The following is a 21,720-nucleotide window of genomic DNA, read 5'->3' on the forward strand; positions in this document are numbered from 1 at the left end:
ATTATAAAGATGATAAAGGAATTTCACAAAAGGAGATTTTTAAAAAATTAAGGAAATAATCTTTAGATTATGATACAAAAAAATATATACCATGGTTCGTTTTCAAGTCTAATGAAATAATCTGGTTTATATATGACTTTTTAACATAAATTTTTCTCTTTCAAATACTGTAAGTCAGCGTGCATGTTTAATAAATTTCTTTCTGGGGCGGCGCCTGTGGCTCAAGGAGTAGGGCGCCGGTCCCATATGCTGGAGGTGGAGGGTTCAAACCCAGCCCTGGCCAAAAATCACAAAAAATAAAAAAATAAAAAATAAATAAATTTCTTTCTATGTTACTCTAGTGACAAATTTAGAGTTTATAAGGTGCTGTTTGGAGACAGATTTTGTGACATGAGCATACTATGGGACAATGGCAGGCAAAAGCTAAGTTCTCTCCAGCCCTGACCAAAAGCTAAGTTCTCTATCAGCATGAAAAAGCAGTGCACCTTCAAGTCTTTAGCGTAGGCATAGCTTTGGGAGAGTACAAGATAGTGAACTGAAATTTCTTAATGTGGGCCTTATCTAAGATCAGATGCTTGGAAATCGCCTTTGGAAGTTAATGAGCATCTGCAGAGGAAAATGAAAAGCTAATAAGAGGGGAAAATCCTCCAGACTTCAACTTGACTTTGTGACAAGGAGATAATCTCTATTGCTGAATCCCTAGAGGACACTGTGCCACATTCCTGCAGCTTATATTTCTGACAGTCTTTCAGGAAAGGAAGATGTGTTTTTGGTTGTGCCAGGAAATCTGGCACCCAGCATATTTTATTTTCTCCAAAATTGCTTAATAAAAAAATTACATAATAAATACATTTTGTTTTAATAATTTCAAGTTGTGGGGGAAGGGATGGGAAGGGAGAGGTTTGATCGAGGGAAGGTAAATTGTGGGACCACACCTGTGGAGCATATTGCAAGGTCAAACCTATCAAGTATAGAACATAAATGTATTAACACTATAATCAAGTAAATGAGGTGAAAGCTATATTAATTAGTTTGATGTAAGCACTCCAAATTGTATACAAATTCAATACATTGTACCCCACAAATGCTTAAATGTATTCATGATCTATGTAAAATAATAATAATAATAATTTCAAGTTGTATGTGGTGGTGCACACTTATAATCCCAGGTTCCTGGATAGCTGAGGCAGGAAGATCATTTGAGAAGAGAAAACAAAGAAAAGACCTAAAAATATGTAAAAATTTAACCTGGTGCTTTGGCACACACCTGTAATCCTAGTACTCTGGGAGGGTAAGGTGGTTGGATCACTTGAGCTCAGGGGTTCAAATCAGCATGAGCAAATGTGAGACCCTGTCTCTGCTAAAAATTGAAAAACTACTGGGCATTGTGGCAGGTGCCTTAAGTCTCAGTTACTTGGGAGACTGAGGCAAGAGGATCACTTGAGCCCAGGATTTTAAGGTGGCTGTGTACTATGACACCATAGTCACTCTACCCAGAGTGACAGAATAAGATAGTCTCTCTTAAAATATATAGATAGATAGATAGATAAATATAGATATCAGTATATAAAAGAAAAATTTAAATGTATTTTCTAATGACCTTTATACTGAACCATATTCACATGAGTTTATAGTACATTAAGAACATAATTCATGGGCGGCGCCTGTGGCTCAACGGGTAGGGCGCCGGTCCCATATGCCGGAGGTGGCGGGTTCAAGCCCAGCCCCGGCCAAAAATAAAAAAAAAAAAAAAAAATAAAAAAAAAGAACATAATTCATGTGAGCCTACTACAAGGCCAACAAATTTTACTTTTTATTTTATTTTATTTTACTTTTTTGAGATAGAGTCTCACTATGTCACCTTCAGTAGAGTGCTGTGTTGTCACAGCTCACAGCAACCTCAAACTCTTGGGCTTAAGCCATTCTCTTGCCTCAGTCTCCCAAGTAGCTGGGACTACAGGCGCCTGCCACAACATCCGGCTTTTTTTTTTTTGGCTTGTTTGTTTTTGTTGTTGCTGTTGTTTAGTTGGCCCCGGTCAGGTTGGAACCCTCCACACTCGGTGCATGTGGCTGGCGCAATAACTACTGTGCTACTGGCGCCGAGCCAGGCCAACGAATTTTATCTTAAAGGTACATAATCTCAAGAGTGAAAGAGACTAACTAGTGTGAAGAACATGTACGTAATTCCTATTTACATTCAAGAGTTACCGCTTTTTCAAAGCAGCCCTCTGTGACCACTGACCGTGGCCTGAACCCTACAGGCGCCAGGGTTGTCCCCCTGACAGTCTCTGAAACTGAGCTTAGGCTTGAAGCCCTCCCTCTGGAGTGAACTGAGAATAGAAACGGAAAGGATTCCTAGTGTGTTCTGTTGGGCATTCAGCCCAGGGAGGGGTTTGCAATTCACACTGTAGTTTGCCTCTCCTACGCAGAATCCCTGGAGTATTTAAGGTGATTACAGAACTTAATTTTAATTGCAGGAACGTTCCTGAATTTAATCACCAGCGAGGTTGACGCTCCCAGCTAGATTCCAGTTCCCACACCTCTGAATTGCTCCTGCCTCTTCCTACGTTTTGTCCCATAAACCCACGAAACTGCACCTGGGGAACGAGAACCCCTGAATCGTAGGCCCCGCCCCGCCCCACCCCGCCCCGCTCGTGCGGCCCCGCCCCGTGTCCGGCCCGCCCACAACCTGTGGTTCCCCGGCCTCTCCTACCTGCGCAGGTTCCCGCAGACCCGGAAACTGCTGACTGGGATAGAGGCGAGCTGGGGCCCGGTGAGTTTCCCTTTTTGCCATCACGAGTTCCTTCTCAATCCCGAGCCTCTCTATACCCTGATTTGGGGGGCCGTTACGACCTCAAATCCACGCAGAGCTCCTTCCACTCTGAGTAAATTCACGTCCCAGTGAGCGTCCCGGGTCGCTTCCGTGTGAACTGTTTCGCCCTGAGGCAGGTCCTGGTCCCGGTCTTTTTGCCACAGGCGTGGTTTTGCACCGTGTCGCTCCTAACGCCCCTGAGTGACCCCTGCACTCCCTCCGCGCCCCCTAAAGTCCTCGCTTGAGAGGGGGGTTCACGCACTTCCGGGTCCCCGGCCTCGCCGGAGTGTCCCTGGGGGGTCAGCGCCGCAGCCCCGCTCTCCGGGAGCCCCGTCCCGTCCCTGTTCCGGGGGTTCTGCAGACCCCACTTCTGCCCTAATCCGTCCCCTCAGCCCTACCCCGCCATTGTTCTTCTTGGCGGGTCAGCTCCCCGGGACGGTCCTCAGTCACCGGTTCTTCTAAGTGGCGTGTGACACCAAATGTCCTCTCAGAGGTGATTCTTGTGCGCTGTTCAGGCGAGCATGTTATTCCTATTTATTACTGATGAATGTGTGGAGTAACAGAGAGGATGAGGGAGGAAATAGGAAAACTTAGAGGAAGGGTGAGACCCAAGGAGAGCGGAAACCCTGGAAAAGTGAGGTTTAAGACAACAGAGGTCTCTCAAGAAGGCCCCAAGGACAAACCTGCAAAGTCCTCCCGGTGGTGACTCAGCTTTGAGAATTTGAAGACACTTAACTTCCTGGCACCTGGAAACTTACACTTGCTTCCAAATCTGTAAAAGCCACAGCCGGCTTCTGTAGGTTGATTCAAACTGACCAGTGGGTCAGTATCCTCGGGCTGGAACTTTTGACTGGAGATAAAAAGAAGATGAAGGGCGCCCCCTGTGGCTCAGTGAGTAGGGCGCCGGCCCCATATACCGAGGGTGATGGGTTCAAACCCGGCCCCGGCCAATCTGCAACAACAACAAAAAAATAGCCGGCCATGTTGCAGGCACCTGTGGTCCCAGCTACTAGGCTTTGCTCCCCTGGAGCTGGAACAAAGCCCTTCCTCTTTTAAACAGGTTGTTTGGGTGTTCTTTCTCTCCACTGGGTGCAAACTTCCTGCAACACATGAATACTGCCCACTAGAGGACCTGGAAAGGAATTGCAAAGAGACTGGAGAGTGAAAGCCAAAGTGGGTGTAGAGCAATAGCTAAAGTTTATTTGGAGTCTCAGTGAAGGCTGCTGAGACTCAGTAGGCACCATCCTGGAAGCCCAAGAGTGCTTACCTTTCAAAGGTTTTAGGAAGGTGGGGTGGAGTGTTACTTTGGTATTCTACTGACTGTGGCCATATAGGGTTCCAGCTGGCTTCCTGCTGAGACCATTCTGTTTAAGGTTTAGTCCCCCTGAAGCCATTGTGTTCCAGAGTTCCTCCTTCCTTCTGACTGAGTCCCTGAAGGGGTGGGTTTCAGCAGAGGTCACTGAACAGCCAAGATAGAGTGCCTTGTGTTCAAAATGGATGGCCAAGGCTTGCTCTGATTTTGGAGTTCTTCTGACCAATCAATGGAAGGAAGAACACCAGGGATTGGGGGTGGGGGGGGGGAGGTAGGGGAAAGTTCCTGAAGCAATTTTCAGAAAACCTAGATGTCCTGACAGATGAAGGAAAAACCAACATAGGGTAACTGGCAGCAAATGGAGAGGTGTCTCAGACAGCGAGTCCTGGGAGGGCAGGAATGATTGGGAGTCAGGGCAGACAGAGCAGCCTGGTTCTGGGACACCAGAAGGGGGCACATAGAAGGGGAGCAGAGGAGGAACCAAAGCTGGATGGGAGAGAAGACAGGGTGTGTAACAGGGAAGAGGAAATTTAACAGTGGGAGCAGATGGGGAAAAAGAGGGAGAGATGCAAGATTGGGATAGAAGATTGGGGAGAAAGAGCTGCAAAAGGTGACAACTTTCACAAATGGAGCAGAACAGCTAAGAAAAAGGAATAGAGGGAAGATGGGGAGAGATAGCAGGAGAGAGGGCAACAGAATGAGGAGCAGAAGCCCAGGGGGAGCCACAGAGGAGAAGAGAGAAGCAAGAGCAGGGGAGAGAAGGTGAGGATGAGAGGTTTGTAGAGAATGAGGGCAAAAAACACAAGGATATGAACACAGTTGGGCCCTGAGCCCAGATGAGTCTTAGGGTGATTGTGTATGATGATTAAGTTGTGACACAGTGTTTTCCCATTTTTAAACTAATAAGTTTAGCATTTTGCAATATAGAAATGAAGTTGAGAATTGCATGATTCCTGCCCCTAATGCTGGTGCATGAAATAATTCCTGGCCTCACAGGCTAGCCTCTACTTTAAGCCCAGATTCAGCCAGAGGCCAGTGAGTTGGCTTATTTCTTTGTGTGTCACCATGTGAAGGGATAGTCTTGGTGACTCAGTCCTTGACCTGTGGGATCTGACCCTATCCACATGTCATTCAAAATTGACCCTATCCACATGTCATTCAAAATTGACCCTATCCACATGTCATCAAAACTGAGTTAGATAGTGGGGCATCCACTGGCAGTCCCCCAAAGAAGTGATCACTGGGGGAAACCACACACATTAGTGACTAGAGGTAAAATAGTCTGTGTGTAGAATGACTAGTTTTTCCTATTTCAAACATTAAAGGGAAGACTTTTCTTTTTTTTTTTTTTTTTGGTAGAGACAGAGTCTCACTTTATTGCCCTCAGTAGAGTGCCGTGGCGTCACACAGCTCACAGCAACCTCCAACTCCTGGGCCTAGGCGATTCTCTTGCCTCAGCCTCCTGAGTAGCTGGGAATACAGGCTCCTGCCACAATGCCCAGCTATTCTTTTGTTGCAGTTTGGCCAGGGACAGATTTGAACCCACCACCCTCAATATATGGGGCCGGCGCCCTACTCACTGAGCCATAGGCGCTGCCCAGGAAGACACTTTCTGACAACCCACCCTCCCTGTCTGAGGGCCTGGGACCTCTACCCAGTAGTGACAGGGAATGGTCTATCTCTGCTCCTGGGTGTTGCTGGCCCTGCAATTCAGCATCATTGCCAGTCCCACTAAGAGTCTCAGGGTGGCCTGGCATTCTCCCTGCACGGCTTCATCAATTTTTATTTTTATTTATTTATTTATGTTTTGAGGCGGAGCATCTGTCACCTGGTAGAGTGCCCTGGCATTATCATAGCTCACATTAACCTCAAACTCTTGGGTCAAGAGATCCTCTTGCCTCAGCATCCCCACGAGCTGAGAGTAGAGGTGCCCCCCATGATACTTGGGTAGCTTTTCTGATTTTAGTAGATGCAGGGCCTAACTATTGCTCAGGCTGGTCTGGAACTCCTCAGCTCAAGGGATCTTCCTGCCTCAGCCTCCCAGAGTGCTAGGATTACAGGCGTGAGGCACCAGGCTGGCCCAGAATTTCCTCCTTGAATCTTTTGCCATCTGTGTCCATACTGTGCCCTTATTATCTCATCTCATAGTTTAAACCCCTGTGACATGTCTCCGTTTCCCCTATCACTCTCTCTCCTGAACTCTGGAATTCCGTGTCTCATTGTTTCCTCACCTCTCTGGCAGGCCAATAACAGGCATCTCCACCTTCGTGTGTCCTAAGGGGACTTTCTCAGTTCTGTGAAACATGTTCTGCAGTCCTCATATCTCAGACCAGAACGACCCTGTGCTCCCTGGGGCTCATGGAACGTCTTGTCACATATTTCAGTGGTAACCGCCGTGTGAGTTGTACTTAAATTATGCAAGTTCTGAACCTGTGGCCTCAGGAAGCATATATCACTCACATATCGCTTGACATGTCTTGACATAAGGAAACACCATGACTCCACGGAATAACTTTCTTATACTGTGTTATAATATTAAGACATGGTAAATGTTGCTGTCGCCTGGGCTAGAGTGTTGTGGCATCATCATAGCTTACAACAACTTCAAACTCTTAGGATTAATGCATCTTCTTGTCTCAGCCTCCCTAGTATCTGGGAATACGGATGCCCCCCCATAACACCTGGCAATTTTCTTCTATTTTTAGTTGAGACAGAGTCTCACTCTTGCTCAGGCTAGTCTCAAACTCCTGAACTCAAGCAATCCACCTTTCTGGGCCTCCCAGAATGGTAAGATTACAGGGATGAGCCACTGCACCAAGACATATCTTAACACATTGCTTTTCTTTTTTTTTTTTACTCTGTTGCCCTGGTTAGAGTGCCATGGTATCATAACGTTAAACTCTTGGGCTCAAGCGATTGTCTTGCCTTAGCCTCCCAAGTACCTGGGACTGCAAGCACCCACTATGATGCCGGGCTAGTGGTTTTGTGTTTATGGTAGATATGGGATCTCGGTCTTGCTGAGGAGGGTTGCAAACTCCTGAGCTCCAGCAATCCACCTGTTCATACTCCCAGAGTGCTACGATTACTCGCATGAAACGCTGCACCAGGCAGAGTTTATTGTTGATAAGTAATTTTACCCAGAAGCAATCTCATGTCACTGGTAATTATTCCAGTGTGGCAATCAAGAAAGCTTTTACAACATCGTAGTTGTAATTCCTAGTGCAAGTGCAAACACGTGATTACTTGTGATTGGTTAAGAACATTTCAGTATGAAAACCCAAGTTAACTCATGACCAATCAACAGTGCTGTTCAGTGCATTCTTGTGTAAAGCAACCTTGTGTAAAGCAACGAAAAACAGTACATGTTTACTAAAAGAGGTGGGGAAATACATCCTATTCAAAGTTCTCTTGAGGCTCGGTGCCTGTGGCTCAAGCGGCTAAGGCGCCAGCCACATACACCTGAGTTGGCAGGTTCATATCCAGCCGGGTCCACAAAACAACAATGACGGCTGCAACCAAAAAATAGCCAGGCGTCGTGGCAGATGCCTGTAGTGCCAGCTACTTGGGAGGCGGAGGCAGGAGAATCACTTGAGCCCAGGAATTGGCGGTTGCTGTGAGCTGTGATGCCACGGCATTCTACCCAGGGCAACAGCAACAAAAAAGAAAGTTCTCTTGAGAGACAGGAGCTGTAAGTGTGCAGGCCTGGGCTCTCCCTGCTCTACTCGCCCAGCACCTCTCTGGCCTCATCAGCTTGTGTCCTGCTCGCTGGCTCTGCTCCAGCCACATGGGCCTCTTTCTTGTCCCCACATTGCTCCTGCCTCAGGGCTATAATGGTGGATGTCTGTCTTTCTAGAACTCTCCTATTGTAGGTAACAAGCACCCTTCCTTACCTGTTTGTTCTGATGTCACCTTCTCTCAGAGGACTTTTGTCCTGTATTTAATATTTCAGCCACCTTTTCACCCCTACCAGGCCCCTGATAGTACATATTGGTTGAGCTGTATATTTTTGTGTCCCTCGCCATTCACTGTCAGGACACTGGTGACGGGTCTCCAAAGGGAAAGCAGAGACAGAAGGTGGGAGGGGACCTGGCCATGTCCCTCTGAGTGGAGCTTAGGCCTGGAATCACAGTAGAGTGTGGAGGTTTTTTTCAAATACATCTCTCCTATCCCCTTCCTATTCACACTGTCAGGTAGGGACCCACCTTTAGTAATGGTTCCAGTGACCAGCTGTGTCCAGTCTGTCCAGCACTGATGCTCTGTGTCCTCCATTACTGAGGGGGTGAGGTCATTTTGTGATCACAAAGGGGTGAGGGGCTGTGCTCTGCCTCAGGTTTGGGGTTGTGTCCTAGAGGGAAGCTCAGTGCAGCCTGGCTCTCCTCTGCTGCCCTGTGTGTGGAACGTCACCAGGAGGGAGGTGGGCTCTGGTGAGGGGATCAGAGAATCACCAGTTTGTCTTTCTGTAGGAGCGTATCGTCCCTGCATCCCTCTCGGTGCAGTGGGCAACAGAGGACCTGCCTTTCCGCAGGGCGAGGTCTTCCCTGTGTGAGTGGTTGTGTCACAGGGAGGGAGTGTGTTGATTCTGAACAATAAGCAGACTATATTTCTTATTCAGGATTGACTTCTAAAGAATCCAGTTACAAGAAGAAGAAGCCCAGAAGTGGAAAGAAAAGGATTCAGAAATGGCTCTTACTCAGGTACAGTGATGTTTTCCATGGGTCCTCTGAGTCCCCTCCTTTCTGAAATGCTGGCACTGGACTTGCTGATCTCTGACTCTGCAGCGTCCACCCTGCTGTGTTTGCTGCCACTCAGCCCTGCCTTCCCTCAGTCCCTCTCCCCATGACCCAGTGACTTGAGCTTATGCAAAGGCTCCATAGGGCAGGGCCCTGGGAAGGACTTCAGTTGGAGTGGGATGTGGCCCCTGTGGTGTCAGTGCTCTGGGGCAGCAGGGACTGTTTAGGGGCCACATCTGAATGCACAGGATTAGAGAAGCTGCATCTAGAGAATCTACCCAGAGCAGATGAAATTTTTCCCTCATTAAACAAAACTTGCTACTATGTTCTTTTTGAAGTTCAAAGTTTTGAAAACCTTAGGAAAATGACAAATTTTTGTGTTAATATTTTTCAATTTGTTGTAAGTGTTCATAATTTTCTTCATTTTGTGGAAATGTATATATAAAATGGGTTTTTATACTTTGATCAAAAATTTTTTTTTTTTTGTAGTTTTTGGCCAGGGCTGGGCTTGAACCCACCACTTCCGGCATATGGGGCCAGCGCCCCACTCCTTTGAGCCACAGGCGCCACCCAGTTCAATTTTGTTTTCACGTATTTTAGGATCTATTTTATATCCTTTGGTTTATATTCTTTATATATATCTTATTGTCTTTTTATAAATTATGCATTTTAATAATATGAAACAAATCTTTTTTCTAATACCACCTGGTTTTTCTTGTGCTTTTGTTTGTTTTATCTTTCTTGCGTGATCACAAAATACTACGTTTCATTGAGTCTAAAGTTTTACTGTGTAAAATATTGGTTATGTTTCTGTTTAATTTGAATTATTATGTAGATCTTGTTTTAGGTATTTAATGTCCTAAGGGGTTCATGCTTAGTTTGGTAAATTCCTCCATTTTCTTCTTCTTTTCAGAATTAAGTTTGTTCTCCTTTGCTGTGACACAGATTCATTGACAACCAAGTATTTTCCTTGTCTTTGAATGGCTCTGGACTTCTCGCCACAGACATCTTTACATGTCCACATGTTCTGATGAGGACTGAGTTTGGCAGTTTTGATCATGTCTTGATATGTCCTTTAGTAAAGTTTGTTTCTTTGCGTCTACACAGTTCAGCAGTGTCCGGTGTATTCCCATTATTTGGTACATGTTCCTCCGAGATTTTTCATACTGGGAAACTGTACACCCAGCAACACCAATTCTCCCTCTGACTTTTATTTCTCTGCCATCTTTAATCGTGTCTTTGTAAGAAGTTAACAAGGTTAAGTATTCCATAGGAGCAGAATCCCACACTGTCTTTTTGTGACTGGCATATTTTTCTTAGCATAAAGTCCTTGAGGTTCATCCATTTTGTAGTGTGTGACAGGATTTCCTTTTTTCTTTTTTAAGGCTGAATAACGTTGCGTTACATGCGTATAGTATATTCTCCTTACCCATTCGTCTGTAGATCACGTGTTCATTCCTTCCTCTTCTTTGCTGTTGTGTATGATGCTGTGATGAGCTTGGGTGTGCAGATATCTAATCAAGAGAAACCTTTCCATCTTGTGGGAGTTGCATTTTGAGATTTTTTTTTTTGAGACAGGGTCTCAAGCTATCACCTGGATTGAGTCCTGGGATGTTGTTGCTCACAGCAACTTTGAACCTCCAACTCAAGCTCAAGCGATTCTCTTGCCTCAGTTTTTTTTTTCTATTTTTAGTAGAGATGGGTCTCGGTTTAACTCAGGCTGGTCTCAAACTCCGGAGTTCAAGTAATCCACCTGCCTCAGCCTCCCAGGGTGCTAGGATTACAGGTGTGAGCCACCACGCTTGTATTTTGAATTTTTGAGGCACCTCCTTGCTGACTTCCATGATGGATGCACCATTGTACATTTGCAGCAACAGTGCATGAGACTTCCCACTTCTCCACATGGACTTAGGATTTTCTGTTCCAACATTAATAGCCCGAGTATGCCCTCAAGTCTTTCTGTGGTGTTAATTTGCGTTTGTCTTGTGATCAGTGGTGATGAGCATCTTTTCATGTGCCTGTTGGCCATTTGCTTATCTTCTTCGGAGTAATGCCTATGGAAGTCCTTTGCCCAGTCTATAATTGGTTTATTTCTTTTTTTGTTGTAAAGTTGTAGAAGTTCCTCATGTAATCTGGATATGAGCCCCTGTCAGAGACATGATTTGCAAATTTTTCTTCCCCTTCCACAGGTGAAGAAAATTTTCCCACTTTTGGGTGATAACTTTGATGCATAGAAGTTATGTATTTGGATCCAGTTTCTTTTGTCTGTATTAGCTTTTCTTGCCTTTGCTTTTGATGTTATATTGCAGACAGTCTTTCCAAGCTCAATGTCTTATGGCTTTTTTCCTGTTGGTACGTGGTTTTGTGTTTTTTATTTTAAAGGGGTGCCCAATTTTGTGTGTCATTTTATCTTAGAGTATATTCGGGGGTGTCCAACCTGAGGCCAGGGCACCATTGTATGTGGATTATTTCAGGACTGTTTTGCTCATCTGTGGTGTAGGATTTTGCAAAAATCATTCATAGCCCTGTGTTTGCTCATCAGCTTTTATTAGTGTTTGTATATTCAATTGGTGGCCAAAGACAATTCTTCTTCTTCCAAAGTGTGACAGGACAAAAAAGGCTGGACACCCATATGTGACATAGTTCGTAGTAAAATGGCAACAGAGCTTTCTCTTGTGGCTGTTACATTGGCGTTTGGTATTTAGCATAACGCCTAGCACAGGGCAGTGTTCAGAAGCTTCTGTCACTGCTCTTGCTGGCATCATCTCGGATTTTAGATTCTGGCCTTTCCTTAAAGGCACCATGAATGTTGTCATCTCTGAAGTCACCACCCATCCTTAGCTCATCTAGACACTCAATATCACTTTTTGTGTCAAAAATAGTATCTAACACATGTACAGAGATACCCCTGCATTGATTTTTTTATTTGTCAATTTCTTAAATGTCCACAAGAATGAGAAATAGCCTCACTTAAAGAATATTAGTACCTTCAGTTGAAGACTACAATAAAACAGAGGGAAGAGACATAATGTGCTCAGAAATACTTTACTTGGATTTGTAGGAACACTCATCTCAAGGAGTCCATCCTCTCATCTCTGTCTTCTCTTTTTGTGGAAACGTAGGAACTCTACCCGTAACCCTTCAGTAAAATGTGTTTTCATTTCAGAGGCCTTTGACATTCAGGGATGTGGCCATAGAATTTTCTCAAGACGAGTGGACGTGCCTGGACCCTGCTCAGAGGACTTTATACAGGGACGTGATGTTGGAGAACTACAGGAACCTGGTCTCCCTAGGTGAGGACTACTTTTCTCCCGAAGTTAGCATCTATCCCTGCATACCTTTCCATTTTCCCTGATTTCGTCTTGGAACCCCCTGTGTTCTTGACTGAGATTGAAGCTATATTTATTCAGAAATGAAAGCTTTGGGCGGCGCCTGTGGCTTAGTGGATAGGGTGCCGGCCCCATATGCCGAGGGTCGTGGGTTCAAGCTCAGCCCCAGCCAAACTGCAACAAAAAATAGCCAGGTGTTGTGGCGGATGCCTGTAGTCCCAGCTACTCGGGAGGCTGAGGCAAGAGAATCGCCTAAGCCCAGGAGTTGGAGGTTGCTGTGAGCTGTGTGACGCCACGCACTCTACCAAGGGCAATAAAGTGAGACTCTGCCTCTACAAAAAAAAAAAGAAAGAAAAGCTTCATAATGTACCACCTGGACCTTCCCTGTCCCTTTGTTTATGTTATCTGCACCCTTCACCATACCAGGGCTGAGGTATGGTGGAAACCACATGACTTTTTAAATAGCCAATTCTTTATTCTCTACCCCTGTGCTTTTGGTTCAGTAGTTTGGGGAAGTCCACTGGACAGTGGCATCTTACACTGTTCTCTCAGCATTCAGAAGTGGATGTTCATGGTTGAATTTGTGAAATGTTTCCCTAGATCTCCCTCTAATGTCCTACCTTCACATGGGGCTGGGATTTGGAAGAGCACCAGGACTTGATGTTCATTTATTATTTATATCTATGAGCAGGAGTCTCTCTTTTTGACCTGAGTGTTTTGTCAATGTTGGAGCAAAGAAGCAGCTCTGGAGTCAGGAGAGTGAAGTGGAAATAGCAAAAACCTCCAGACTGGTGGGAATGAGTCTGTGCAGTACAATCAATTTTTTTTTTGGCTTTTTTTTGTTTTGTGTGTGTGTGTGTGTTTATTTTTAATGTCTTTTTGAGTCTTTATTGTCCCATCACTATTTCCCCTCACTGCAGTGAGAAACAGTCCTACCTCCATGCCCTTCTGCTTGGACCTGCCAGAGCAAGAACCTCAAAAAAAAAAAAAAGGAATCATGGTATGATGGTTCATTTGTATTGCAAATGTGGCACTATTATTGTTATATGCCAGAAAATGAGACTAAACCTTCCAATTTTTATTATATATATATATTTATTTATTTATTTTATTATTATTTTTTTTTGAGACACAGCCTCAAGCTGTCACCCTGGGTAGCATGCCATGGCATCACAACTCACAGCAACCTCCAACTCCTGGGCTTAAGCGATTCTCTTGCCTCAGCCTCCCAAGTAGCTGGGACTACAGGCGCCCGCCACAACTCCCAGCTATTTTTTGGTTGTAGTTGTCATTGTTGTTTGGCAGGCCGGGCTGGATTCGAACCCGCCAGCTCTGGTGTATGTGTCTGGCACCTTAGCCACTTGAGCTACAGGCGCCGAGCCTTTATTTTTATTTTGAGACAGATTCTTCCTCTGTTGCTCTGGATAGAGTGCCATGGCATCATAGCTTACAGCAACCTCAAACTCTTGGATTTGAGCAATCCTCTTGTCTCAGCCTCCCAAATAGCTGAGAATGCAGGCACCCACCACAATGCCTCGCTAGTTTTTCTTTATTTAGTGGAGACTGGTCTCAGTCTTACTCAGACTGTTCTCTGAACTTCTAGGTTCAAATCCATTGACTGAGTGCTGACTCCTCCCAGAGTGCTGGGGTTATAAGCATGAGCCATGGGGCCTGACCCACCTCTCATTTTTATAGACAAAACCTGTTATTGCTTTCTATAAAGACATACTATTTATTAAATATTGTAGTTAGTGAGGTTGTTATTTAATTTCACTAATGTGATCAAGGGTAGGTTGTGTTGGGGTTTTTTTTTTTCACTCTTTCTTTTTTGAGACAGAATCTCACTGTGTCACCCTGGGTAGAGTGTCCTGGCATCATAGCCCACAGCAACCCCAAACTCTGAGTCTCAAGGGATCCTCTTGCTAAGCCTCCTGAGTAGCTAGGATTACAGGTACCCACCATAACACCTGGCTAATGATTATATTTTTAGTATAGGGCGGGTTTAACTCTTGCTCAGGCTGGTCTCACACTCCTGGGCTCAAGCAATTGAGCGTCCCACATTGCTAGGATTATAGGCGTAAGTCATGAGGCCCAGCCCAAGGGCAGATTTCAGTGTAGCATCCTAGCTTTGTTTCCTCAAACATGCCCTCTACCTGACCAGCCAGTGAATCCTCATTCTACACCCAGGATTTGTCTATATTGCTACATTTTGTGTCTTTGTGAGTATAGTATGAGATGATTCCTCTCCTCTCCATGGCCATATCCAGGTATTTCCTTTTGGGTCCCACTGACAGCATACCTGCACATGATTTCCTAGAATCTCCCACCCACCTACCAATCAGGCCTGATGTACCTTAGCTTCTGAGATCAAAGGAGATTGGACACATTCAGGGTGGTATGGATATAGACAGTCCTCTAGAATCTATATATAGAATTTGTTGAATATATGCTAGAAATAGAATTCAAAGGTCATTCAATGTGATAAATTTAATTTCATAGTAAACATTGTAAGACTTATAAACCTAATTTCTTCTGACATCATCAAACCATCTCTCCTTCCAATCTCTTCCATTTTAGCCTCACTGCCACAGCTTTAGTCTCATAGTTGAGAATGGGATAGTTATGTGTTGGTTGCTAACAAGAGTTGGTTGTTTGGCAACTTTTTCTTTCCTATCAGAGTTAGAATTTTAAATGACATGATATAATTCTGTTTCCATAGATTTGTAAGTATGATGTTTATGTCTGCATATCCATGTAAAGACATATTATGTATTTGGTATTTTAGTAAGCACAGTGGGGGGTTTTAGCATATTACTTTTTGTATTCCTGAGCACACCAGTTTCCATAAGATCCCTTCTCTCCAACACTACTATTACCATACAAGCACAGTTGCTTACCATTGGTGAACTTTTGTAAGACAATGCCTAACTTGTTATCTTCGCAGGTACCTAAATCAAGGTGTGTCCTGGGTGATGACCCACACACCATTGTCCATGAAGGATGACTGAGTAATCCTGTTGGCAACATAGCTGAGACCTTCTGTATCCCTCGAACTGTTCCTTCCTGTGCTCCTCTGTTACCTATGACCTTTGTTTCTGGTGCTGCTTGGGTCAGCAGTTATTCCTAAGAACATGTGTGAGCCTGCAGGCCCTGGCTCAAGTCTTGTTTTCTCATTTAATGTGCAAATTTGGGTTAGATACATAAATGCTGTGGACCTCCTGTTCTCACATGAAACATAATTTATCTCTCAGTTACTCTAACAAGTTCAAGCTGGTTGATGGCTAAAAATACTGCATGGGGCGGGCCCATTGCTCTGGGCCTGGTGGGTCCTATCCCCACCCAGCCCTGCTAAACAAAAAAAGAGAAAAAATAAGAATACTACATGGTGTTTGTAAAGACTGCTGAATTCTGAATAGGACCTCAGCAGATGAACTTTGACCAACATGAATGTTCAAATCATAGTTGCCTGAATTATGTTGTATAGGATCGTATTTCTCAATTTCTTCCAAATAATGTTTTCTGTGACCCAAGTTCATCCATTTTCCAAGTACAAATGCATCATTCCCTTCAATTACTGAACACCCATGTGCTTTCATCCCATTGCAGTGCTTTGCCTGCTGGGTAAAAATACTCTCCTTTCAAAAACATGGGATTTTGTGAGGTGTTTGGTAATAGTTTGTTTCATGCTAGCCTTCCCTGCCTACTCTTTTGAATTACATGTAATCACCTTTTCAATATAAAAAAAAAAAGTTGGGCGGTGCCTGTGGCTCAAAGGAGTAAGGTGCCAGTCCCACATGCCGGAGGTGGTGGGTTCAAACCCAGCACTGGCCAAAACTGCAAAAAAAAAAAAAGTTTTCATAAACAGTTAGGAAATTGTATGTTTTATATCTCTGCATACTGTGCCTATACTACTGTTGGTACAATGTTACATATTTCAACAGGAGGTGTTTAATGACCATGTGTAATTCATCAGATGCCTGTGGTTCTTTATATCTTGTAGGTATCTCTTCTTTATGTATGATAAATGTATTGCCATCTACAGAGAGCAGTAGTACAGAAGAAATATCCCCCACAGTGATGTTGGAAAGGAATGAAAACCATGACATTGAAGACTTTGGCTTTAGGGAAGTCCAGAAGAATATACACAATTTTGAGTGTCAGTGGAGAGATGATGAAAGACATTGCAGTGGAGTCCTTATGACTCCTCAGGGAAATCTCACTGGTAGGAGAGATCAGCATGATAGGAAGGATTCAGGAAACAAGCTTGTTAATAATCAGTTGGGATTGAACACCCAATCATATCTACCAGAACTAGAGCTATTTAAGTTTGAAGAGAAAATTTATGAATCTAGTAATCCCATGGAGCCACTTGTCAAAAGTGATTTCTTGATTTCCCCACCCCACAGAATTCCTTCTACTATGACACCTCACCTTTCTCATAAACATGTGTATGATGTTATGGATTCATTATTCCAACAAAGAGAGAAACCACAGATAGTGACAGAACATTACAAATGTACTGAGTGGGACAAGGCCTTTAATCAAAGCTTACATTTCAATACTCATCAAATAACGCATGAGGAAGGGAATCAATTTAAATGCGATATATGTGCCAGGGTGTTCAATAAAAAATCAAGCCTTAGAAGTCATCAGAGAGTCCATGCTGTAAAGAAAACTTACAAGTGTAATGAATGTGGCAAGGTCTTCAATTACATTTCACGGCTTGCACGGCATCGGAAAATCCACACTGGAGAGAAACCTTACAAATGTAATGAATGTGGAAAGGTATTCCGTGAAAGTTCAGCCCTTGCACAGCATTGGAGAATTCACACTGGAGAGAAACCTTACAAATGTAATGAATGTGGAAAGCTATTCCGTTCAAGTTCGATTCTTGCACAACATCGAAGAATTCATACTGGAGAGAAACCTTATAAATGTAATGAATGTGGTAAGGTATTCCGTGAATGTTCAGGACTTGCACGACATCGCAGAATTCACACTGGAGAAAAACCTTACAAATGTAATGAATGTGGCAAAATGTTCGGTCATAAATCATCCCTACAAATGCACTGGAGGATTCATACTGGAGAGAAACCTTACAAATGTAATGAATGTGGAAAGGTATTTAATCGTATTTCACACCTTGCAAAACATCAGAGAATTCACACTGGAGGGAAACCTTACAAATGTAATGATTGTGACAAAATGTTCGGTAATAAGTCATCCCTAGGAAAGCATTGGAGAATTCATGCTGACAGAAACCTTACAAATGCAATGAATGTGGAAAGGTCTTCAGTCCAATCTCATGCTTAGCACATCATCAGAGAGTTCCTACTAGAAACAAACCTTAGAAATGTAACAAGTCTGGCCAAATCTTTAGTGTGCTCCATACTAGAGAAGCCTTTCAAATATAATAAATAAAACATGCATGGCAGGGTTTTCAGTGACAGTTCGTACCTTGAACTCATCAGAGATTTCATTCTGGAGAAACATCTTACTAATAGGGTAACGTGATTAATGTAGGAAGGTATTTTCTTAGAATTAAAGCTTTGGAGCGCATTAAGTAATTGACACTAGAAGGAAGCTTTCCAAGTGTGAGCAATGCAGCAGAGTCTTTGGTTGTCATGTAAAGATTAACCATCAGTTAATCCATGGAAGGGGAAAACCTATCTAATTTACTCAGTGGCAAACATTAGGGCATAATTGTGACATTTGGGTTTTTTGAACATTCCCTTTTTTTTTTTTTTGACAGTCTCACTACATCGCCTCTGGTAGAATACTATGGCGTCACAGCTCACAGCAACCTCCAACTATTGGGCTTAAGCGATTCTCTTGCTTCAGCCTCCCAAGTGGCTGGGACTACAGGTGCCCGCCACAACTCCCAGCTATTTTTGTTGTTGTTGTTGTTGTCGTTTAGTGAGCCGCAGGCCAGGTTCAAACCCACCAGCCCCAGTGTATGTGGCTAGCTCCCTAACCACTGAGCTATGGGCTTTGTGCCTTTTTGAACATTCCTTGCTGGAGTCAAACCTGAGGAGCACAGACTCGGCGCCCATAGCACAGTGGTTATGGCACTGTCTACATACACCAAGGCTGGCAAGTTCAAACCCCGCCCAGGCCATCTAAACAACAAAAAAATAGCTGAGCATTGTGTCGGTCGCCTGTAGTCCCAGCTACTTAGGAGGCTGAGGCAAGAGAATCGCTTTAGCCCAAGAGTTGGAGGTTGCTGTGAGCTTTGACGCCACAGCATCTACCAAGGGCGACATAGACTGTTTCAAAAAAAAAAAAAAAAAACCTTCAGGAGCACAGCAAATTGTTTAGTGTACAATCACTTCTCAAACACATGAGATAACCAAAACAGGAGAGATACACTTGAAATATTATGCATATGACAAGGTCTTCTGCCACAGTTCACACCTTACACATGGGAAAATTCCTACTTGAGAGAAACCTTACAAATACAATGAGGGTTTAAACCCCTTCATTATGAGTTCAAGTATGAATTGACATAGTAAAGAGCATTCTTGTAATTGTATGTAGCAGAGACATCCTGGCCCTTGGTAGAGTCACAGCAACCTCCAGCTCTTGGGCTTAGGCGATTCTCTTGCCTCAGCCTCCCGAGAAGCTGGGACTACAGCCACCCACCACAATGCCCAGCTAATTTTTGTTGCAGTTTGACTGGGGATGGGCTCAAACCTTCCACCCTTGATATATGGAGCCAGCGCCCTCCTCACTAAGCCATAGGCACTGTCCAATGATTTTTCATTGAAGAGACCTATGGGAGAATGGACCAGGGCTGCACTTGCTGGCTGCACTTGAGATGCTGTTGGCTTAGTGTATGCTCCTCACAGGGTCCCATTGGTTATTTTACCTGTGATAACTGAGGTGAATAACTGGAGTCTGGGTTTCTTCTTGAGTCAACTGCCCTCCGTGTAGATCCAGCAAATCTGTGGGGATGCCAGGTTCCCCACAGAGGCTCTTCATGTCACTGTATCACAATGACATGGCATCACAGTAGAGATGACAGGAACTGAAGGAAGACATGGGAGAGTGGGAGCAAACGTATCACTGAGACTGGCTCAGAGTTAGAGAAGATCAGCAACTCCAAGGTCTGCATCTGAGAAAGGAGAAAGATACGGAACAATCCACCCAGAGTATCTCTGTACCCGAGTAAGACATTCCAGACACCTCTTTCCACTTCCTCCTGAACTGGGCTTCTTCCTCACCAAACATGAATCATTAAAAGTCAATCCTTAATTTAAAAAAATGAAGTCAATCCTTAATTTAACAAAATGTGTTCAATGGTGAGTATCAACACACCCCTTATCTGTGCCACTATCCCATGCAGAGGAAAGACTTCCCACATACGGAAACGGTCCTCTCCTGTCCATAACACCAGGACATGCATGGACAATACCCTCCTACAGGATGATGAATTAACTACTGATTCTCTGACCCCTTCCTCGGATCCCGCCCCCCTTCCTGGTGCCGCCCCTCCCCCACACACACACACGCTGCAGCAGTGGAGAGCAGGGCTGCACTGAGCTCAGTGCAGGTGAGAAGGACTGAGGGAAGACGGGTGAGTGTGAGCAAACACATCAGCCCAGATGCTGCATAGTCAGGGACGATCACCAAGTCCAGTGCCCGGCATTTTAGAAAGGGGGTGGGGAGGAGGACTCAGAAGGACCCACTGAGAACATCACTGTACCTGAATAAGTCAGCCTTCGACTTGCAAATTGGCTAGAATAGGGATGTCCTGCAGGGAGCTTCTCTGATTGTTTTTGTTCAGCATTCTCTCAGTCTTTCGAAAAACCCACTCCACTCCTAGGATCACTGAAGAGGTGATCAGGTGGGCCTGACAGCAACCTTCATCATGTCAAGTCTATATTTTAACTGTATCTTGATATTTCATCCGATTTCCTATTGACAGTGCCTCCCCCATCTGTTGGAATATTTAAGGTTCTTCATGTGACAGACCCTTACTTTTTTGGCTTTAGGTATAACATTTGCATTTTTTTTTGAAAAAATGTGTTTAGTCAATATTTTTCAAACCCCGTACCTAATTTCCTGATATGTAAAGGATGGAAGCTTGGTTTGCCTCGGGACTGTCTGATACTTTTTCACCAACAATTTAGATACATTCCTTAACTTTTAAGTTTCCCTTACAGACCAGAATTCATAGAAAAACAAATTCAATTGTGAAATACCCTTTGTAGAGCAAAGCTATACAAAATAGCAATCTCCATTTATTAACCTTGTCCCATGCAAATTTAAAGAAAATAGGGCGGCACCTGTGGCTCAGTGAGCAGGGCACCGGCCCCATATACCGAGGGTGGTGGGTTCAAGCCCAGCCCCGGCCAAACTGCAACAAAAAAATAGCCAGGTGTTGTGGCGGGCGCCTGTGGTCCCAGCTACTCAGGAGGCTGAGGCAGGAGAGTTGCCTAAGCCCAGGAGTTGGAGGTTGCTGTGAGCTGTGTGACACCACGGCACTCTACCGAGGGCAATAAAGTGAGACTCTGTCGCTACAAAAAAAAATAATAATTCCAGGCCCCAATATAGATCTTGAAGCTACTTCAACTCAAACATGGTAAAACACATTTTTGAAAAGTCCCAGTCTTCGAGAGAAGTGTAGTGTTTTAATCAACATTATGGATCAAATGTTTTGCCAGGGAACACAGTATCTGACCTGTCACAGAAAGTCATTCTGGTAACTTGACACTTGGCCAAGATTCTAAGACTAGAATTCAAGGCATTCTCCTGGGATTCTGTCCTTGCTTCAGGCTCAGTAGAGCTATTGATCAAAGCCTGGTAAAAATAAACTGGTTGAAGACTGTGCACGTTCTCCAGCAAATTCAACAGGCCACCAGTTTTTCAGAGATCTGTGCCATTTCTCCATGGCACCTCTGCCAGAATCATAGGCTTGCTCATACTCATCTCGTACCTGGCGCCCAGAAGGCCCACATCCCTACTGCCTGCCCTCCTTAAAGCCTACACCCCATTCTGTGGGGATGATCCCATGATCCAGACAAGTTTCACTTAGATGCCACACGGCATTCTCTGCATGTGCTCTTGAATAGTTTTTGACAAAGTATGTGGTGGTCTTTCCATTTTATCCAGACTCATAATGATTTTCTTTATGTCTCTGCTTTGGATGAAGAGTAGACCATTTCTTCAGTTGTATGAAAGGAATGATTTTCAACAATGTACAGTTTCTCTTTCCTTTTTTTTTTTGAGACTGTGGCCATCAGTAGAGTGCTGTGGTGTCACAGCTCACACCAACCTCCAACTCTTTGGGCTTAAGCAATTCTCTTGCCTCAGCTGCCCAAGTAGCTGGGACTATCGGCGCCCAACACAACGCCCAGCTATTCCTTCTTTTTCTTTTAGAGACAGAGTCTCATTTTGTTGCCCTTGGTAGGGTGCTGTGGTATCACAGCTCACAGCAACCTCCAGCTCTTGGGCTTGGGTGATTCTCTTGCCTCGGCCTCCCAAGTAGCTGGGACTACAGGCGCCTGTCACAATGCCCAGCTATTTGTTGTTGTT

General features: G+C 44.4%; 1 protein-coding gene across 1 annotated transcript; it reads left to right on the plus strand.

The window, feature by feature from the left end:
• Nucleotides 1-2,691: 2,691 nt before the first annotated feature.
• On the plus strand, nucleotides 2,692-18,420 carry LOC128595867 (zinc finger protein 347-like). The gene is given in 5 exon segments (XM_053604947.1): nucleotides 2,692-2,773; nucleotides 8,737-8,818; nucleotides 12,021-12,147; nucleotides 16,184-17,434; nucleotides 17,437-18,420. Coding segments are annotated over 4 exon segments (1,491 nt in total). The 5' UTR covers nucleotides 2,692-2,773; nucleotides 8,737-8,803; the 3' UTR covers nucleotides 17,535-18,420.
• Nucleotides 18,421-21,720: the final 3,300 nt, after the last annotated feature.

The sequence above is a fragment of the Nycticebus coucang genome, chromosome 10 (genome assembly GCF_027406575.1).
Source record: "Nycticebus coucang isolate mNycCou1 chromosome 10, mNycCou1.pri, whole genome shotgun sequence".
Classification (NCBI taxonomy): Eukaryota; Metazoa; Chordata; class Mammalia; order Primates; family Lorisidae; genus Nycticebus; species Nycticebus coucang.